This window comes from Anoplophora glabripennis, unplaced genomic scaffold (assembly GCF_000390285.2).
Source record: "Anoplophora glabripennis isolate ALB-LARVAE unplaced genomic scaffold, Agla_2.0 scaffold75, whole genome shotgun sequence".
Lineage (NCBI taxonomy): Eukaryota > Metazoa > Arthropoda > Insecta > Coleoptera > Cerambycidae > Anoplophora > Anoplophora glabripennis.
In genome coordinates, this window is record NW_019416255.1 from 185188 (window position 1) to 191772 (window position 6585).

Consider the following 6585-nt stretch of genomic DNA (forward strand, 5'->3'; position numbering starts at 1 on the left):
CGAACTAACACAAATGTTGTCTTGTTTCACCATAACACAAATGCTTCACCATAAATTAAAACGATATCCATCAACTCCGAGTACACGCAAACCATTTTTGACACAAACTACCCATTTTTGACACTAACTACTAAAAACCTGTTGTAAACACCACAGATAGCAAGTAAATATCGCAACGACGATTGCAAAATCCGAATTCAGTATTCGGAGTCGCTGAGGCCACGTGGCGAATGACGCTAGAGACTACAGTTGTGCAGCTATGTAGTGGTTGAATGTACTATAACTTCAATAGTTTTTTTCTCGGAAACTATAAGGATTGATTCCATTTCTCATGCTGCATCTATTCCCATTTTTTTTTGGATAAGTTGCGAATCACCCTGTATATATAAAAATACTGAGTAGCTGTTGAAATATATTGTGTTAGGACTATAAAATATTTTATTTTGACCCTTCCAAAACGTACGACATTGGAGATGTAATCGCGCGCATCAGTTGGATGAAAATAAAGCCCTCTGCTTTCCCCTTGCCTAGCTTTACCCAACATACAACATATGAGACAGACTGTGACATGTCTAGTCCCCTTTATTTAAATGTCCTTAGTTCCAGAGCATACAATTAAATATTTTAACACCTTACGTCCTACAGAGCATGTATTGAGGCAAATGGTGCTCATTTTGAACACTTATTATGAAATGTACTGAATACTGTTAGTAGCAGCAATAATTATTTATTAGTTAGTTAATCTGTTGTTAATTTAATTTTTAGCATTGAATTATTATGTAACTGTTATTAACCTTTTAGTTAAATTTTCGTGTATTTCATCTTTTGTAAGTTGTTTCATACATTTATTTTGCCTTTAAATTTATTTACTGTAACGGTATTAAACAACTGACGGTAAAAAATGTTTGAGGAAAAACATGGAAAGTAATGATTCTCTTGTAAATTATTATTGTAATAATCAAATAAGAGTATTATTCATTCGAAGGAAGCTAATTTATTTATTATTTAAATTAGTTGAAACTAATAGAAATATTTATAACAGGAATTAAAAAAAATCCATTAGCGCACAGTAGCTTGCCAATTAGAAAGGAAAAAGAGAAATCCAATTTGCCGTAAAACAGAGACAGATAACGACAAAATATAAGAGTATTTTTTGTTCCCACTTGCATACTTTTTCAAAAAATATAATCACTAATTAATTTGCACAGGACTGTAATATATTTTTTTATAAAATACTCGGATGAGTTTCTCATATCTCCGCCCCTGGTTGATAGATATTTATACAGTAAAGTATAAATAGGTAGGATTTACAAAAATTATATCACAAGTCCATCATGCACTTTGTTTGTTTTATTCGAGTTCACCCTGTAGAGTTATTCGGTCTTGAAGTTGACAATTGACAATCGATTTCAATTAAAATTGGATAATTTTTCAGGGAAAGTTATTTAGTATCTATTTTATATTCACCTTGTTTGCAAAAATGCCATATAACGTAATTTTTTTATTTTTTTTTAAATACCTAAAAAACCCTTTTTATTATTTTTTAACAACCCGTTAGGTAATTTTTATTTGTTTCGGATATAGTCCAAAAATAAAACATATTCTAATTTTAATTTATAATTTGATCTATACTGAAGTCAAATGTCCAAAAGTGATATCATGGGTTGAAAGCTTAAGGATCCTATCGTGTAGCTAGAGGTTAGATTAAGGCTGTGTTCAGCGAATGGTCGGACTATTTCGGTCTAACTACTTTAGTCAAACAATTCGCTGAATGGCATTTAGTAACTGTATTAAAACCTGCTCAAAATTCCCAATCAGCTGATTGGGCTGGTCAACGAAATATTTGTGCGCTGAACGTCTTTGATCGGTCTGACCGTTCGCTGAACACAGCCTAAGTTATGTTAGGTAACGTTAAGTTATCTAATTTAGATTAGTTTAGGTTAGCTTGATATTTGCACCTATTTGTTTTACACTTTTTATTCATTTAGCAGAAAAAAATATTTCTGTCGTGTCATTTAGTGATATGCGGTTGGCAGCATTGCGTTGCGCATAACCTCCTTTGTAACTACATGTTCTTGGTTTGTTGATATTTCATTCAGTTTTCGTGATATTGTTATTTGAGCGCAACGTGTGTAAGTGTTAGTGATGATTTTTGAGAGGTGCAATTTTCTGGAACAACGATGCACGGAAACGTTTCAACTTTTTAAACAAGATTACGGAGATGGTGCTCTGGATCGTACGCAATATTACGCAATAGTTTTCACGATTTAAAAGTGGTCGTCAGTCAATTGAAGATGATGCTGTGCCGGGAAGACCTTCGACTTTAAGTGATAACTACTACCTCTAGAAAGTTAAACTGTTAGAGAAATTGCAGAAGAGGTTAGCATTTCAAAATTGAATATGCATCGAGATGCAGCAAAATTTGTTCCTCGTTTGATGACGGAACAACAGAACGAAAATCGTGTGGATGTTTGTTGGTAACTTCTTCAACAATCCAATGGCGATGAAACGATAATTCAAAGGACCATAACAGGAGACGAAGTCTAAGTTTACGGCTGGATATTCAGACAAAAATTCAATCATCACAATGGATTGGCAAAGATCTCCACGACCCAAGAAAGCACGTCAGTCTCAATCCATTGTCAAAGTGATGATCACTGTTCTTTCGACTGTAACGGAATTGGGCATTTTTAATTCGTGCCTTAAGGTTGTCAAGGCGTTTTACAACGGTTACGTTAAAAAAATCCGCAAAAAGAGACCAGAGTTGTGACGAGACAACTCATGCTTCTTGCACCATGGCAATGCGCCAGAACACTCAGCTTTGTCAGTTCGTCAGTTTTGTGCAAAAAATTAGATTACTGTCCTCCATCACTCTCCTTACTTTCCAAATCTAGCTCCTTGCGATATTTTCTTATTTCCGAATTAATGTCAGTGCTGAAAGGACGCCGTTTTCAAACTATGGTTGACATTGAAGCAAATTCGTCATAGATTTTAGAGGCCATTTTAAATGATTTAAAGAAAAGCCAAAGAAATTTGTATGTTAAAGTGTGTATAAAATTTATTAAAATCTTAGCTGAGCGCTTTCGACTACATAGTCATCATCGGAGCTATTCCTAAAATATCAACAAGAGGTTGAAATGACATTATATAAAGCAAAAAAATTTTTACTTAGGTAAAAATTTTTGTTTTCACTTAGCTGGTAATCCTTAGAATTGTAGAATGTCAATTTTCAATTTCATTTAACATTTAACCTCACTTTATTTCACTCCACGTGTTCGACATTGTTAGTCAATTTCTGTTTCTTTCTCTTGTTATTTACCAGTAATTGATGTTATATTTAATGTTGTATATTGTTATGTCGAACTTATTAAGATTTTCAACGTTTCCTAAATATTTTTTGGTATCTAAAATTTAACGTAAGTAAAAATTTTTTGCTTTATGTAATGTCATTTCAACCTCTTGTTGATATTTTAGGAATAGCTCCGATGATGACTATGTAGTCGAAAGCGCTCAGCTAAGATTTTAATAAATTTTATACACACTTTAACATACAAATTTCTTTGGCTTTTCTTTAAATCACCGAAGTGTGTACTCAAGATACAGTCGTTATTTTTTAACATTTTAAATGAAGTTATCCAGGACTGCTGGATGGGAGTACTTTGAAAGGGACAAGGACCAATAGGATAATGTATAAAATGAATAATAAAGTATAAAAAAATAAAGTTCGGTTATTTTCTGAACAGACCTCGTATATGAAAATTACTAATTATATGCAAAGTTTGTTCCTTTTCTCATATTTATTAGAGAATATTGCACTTATTTATTCTCCACAACATTCAGGTAGACTTAATAATTACGTGAATAAATGAATTATTTTTTACACATTCCAAACTACTTGCGTGTTGTCTTACCTAGTGTACCGAGGAAGAACATTGGAAAAATCATAGTCGATGACATTTAGCAAAACGATACACTGCGTTATGCCATATCTCACGTCTCTTGGATAAAATTCCAATGCACTGCGTGCATCAAGTTGTGTTAGTATAATTGGGACTTCTTTGTGTTCATATTTGAAGTGGGACTCGAGTGTAAATATTGATACATATTTATTGCACTCAGCTTTTGGACACTGCAATGGTCTAAAAATAATGGTAAAATATTTAGTAAAAAAAAATATAGTTAAACATTTAACAAAATCATGAGCTTCCGATAACATTGAGACAATTTCACTGATAGAACTGATATTTCTCTTCAAAAAAAGGCTTTCCATTTTTTTTATTTACCTTTTGGAAAGTGACATTATGCTTGACGTACAATTTCTCAAGTTTCTGTTATTTTTCTGCAATGTGTACATCTCTGGATAAGGAATTAACTTCTGAGATTTCCGAAGAGCGAATTGTTTTGCATTTTTTATAGTTTGGTCACCTGAAGCTAAAAAGTATTACAATTTGTATTAAGACATAGGTACACACTATAATTTGATTTCCGTTTTTACATTATTAACTGAGTAGTTTTGAAGAACAGTAGTGGAATAAATTTTGTGGTTTAATAAAATAATAAATACATTTATTTTTTCCTACAAAAAGTTTGATTATACTGTTTACTAGAAACTGTTGGGTTGTTGTGAAGATCTCTTTATTCTTAAGTATTCTTTAGATAATGTCGTTATAATATATTTATTAATAAATATTTTATATATTTAAAAGTATTTTTTAGTTCACAAATGAAACAAGGTTGTGGGAATTTGAACATTATATAAATTGTTTTACACAGTAACAATAAAAAAAGATGTACTTTAATTTTGTTCCTGTGTTGTAACATAAGAGTTTAAATGCTCCGATTCTTCAATATCGTACCACATAAAAATGTCCCTTTTTGGGCTAAAGCATACATCTGTTGCCTTATAATACAAACTACAAATAGCTCTCCATAAGAATTTTTTCATTATTGCAGCCATCTTAAATATAGCAACGGCTCCTTAATATGACATTAGTTTCTTCTTCAAACACTTGTGGCAATAGTTGTAGCCATTTGGTGGATTCACGATAATCTGTCACTAACAATACAAATAATTGCATCTCGCTTGACTTGTACAGGGTGGTTGATTTTCGATAGTTTTATAGGCTACAGTCATAACGCTGATAGATACAATAAATCTGATATCGATGTCCCGTCCTCTTCTTTTGAGTTTACTTCGCGGGTACCAAAAGATCTTGGCTAACTTGATTAGTTTATCCGGATTTTTTTGAAAAATCGCTCATTTCGGAGATAGAGAGGCTTCTTTATTAAATTTAGAAGAAAAAAGTTTGAACATTATTTGTTCTATTTTTTATGAGAAAGCCATTGGCGTATTCAGATTTTTTACAAATCGCATATTAGATAAAAATAGGTCTTTTAAATAGAACACCACATTTCAACATTTTAACTTTGTGAAGATTTTCATACACCATTTATTTACCTTTCAAAATTTATAAAATAATAATAATAGTCGTTCAACAAGCTTTCAATCTAAAAATAAATAATCCAAAATAGAACAAATAAACTTTTTTCCTCTAAATTTAATGACAGCGGAAATATAGAGGTTAATGTAAATGGGCGATTTAAAAAAACCCTATACCCTTTGTAAAAAAACTCCCGAATCATATCATATGTAATTTACTTCAAATAAACCTTAACTAGTAGCTTGAGTGAAATTCGGTTACAAATTAAATAAAAGCAATTTCCAACACAAAATTCTAAAATATATACGTTATATATGGCAATAACAATGACAATTTTTCTTCATATATTTCTTGCTGCCTCCAATACCACGATGAAGGTGTTAAGTACGTTGTTACAGAAATTCTTTTAATTCATATAGAATTTCAGTTACAGTTTGTAACTCACTTATAACTGCTAGAGTCGTTGTATCATATAAGTTTTGTTTTTACATATTATGTCTTCAAAAATCATTAACACGATAGGATTGCTTAATTTGTATTAGGAAATGAATTCATTCAAAATGAAAAGCAGGCAGCTGTTATATTACGTACCTGAAGAAAATCTCTTCCTGAAACAATCTTTGCAGTAAAATATGTTGTCGCTACTCTGCAGAAGGTACTTCTTTTCTATCTTGTCTCCACAAATTTCACATACACCAAAATCACGATAATTACGCATTTTTTTAAATTTACGACACAGACAATGACAAATAACAATTTTCATATACGAAAATTTGACGTTAGCAATACCACTTGACTTACATATTCCAAAATTATTATACTTACGGATTATGTATAGCACAACTAATACAACAGAACAAATTACACAAACCAAAAATAGGGATATTATGAAAATAATCACAATTAGCAAATTAGTTTTATTTTATTCTACATCTCTGCATATCTATAAGGAGGTATATGTCTATACAAACTGTATTTTTTATTGATCAGACACATTCATTATTCAATTCTTTAGTGCATCATCATGAATAATTTCCAATTTACACAAGAACTGTTGACTTTAGGTATAGGGAACTATAGTATCATTTTAAAGTAAATTTAATAATTCTGCATCCATTTATGTAATAATATACAGAGTGTACCA

The 6585-nt window shown here is 31.2% G+C and overlaps 1 protein-coding gene across 1 annotated transcript in view; it reads right to left on the reverse strand.

Moving 5' to 3' along the window:
• The window catches only part of LOC108903350, a 12429-nt gene extending 6270 nt beyond the window's left edge, over positions 1-6159 (reverse strand). Inside the window, exons 1-3 of the mRNA XM_018705493.1 lie at positions 6033-6159; positions 4284-4431; positions 3912-4139 (exon numbers count right to left, since the gene is read on the reverse strand). Coding sequence (XP_018561009.1) covers positions 3912-4139; positions 4284-4431; positions 6033-6159 — 503 coding nt within the window. The remainder of the gene's footprint in view (positions 1-3911; positions 4140-4283; positions 4432-6032) is intronic.
• Between the last annotated feature and the right edge of the window lie 426 nt (positions 6160-6585).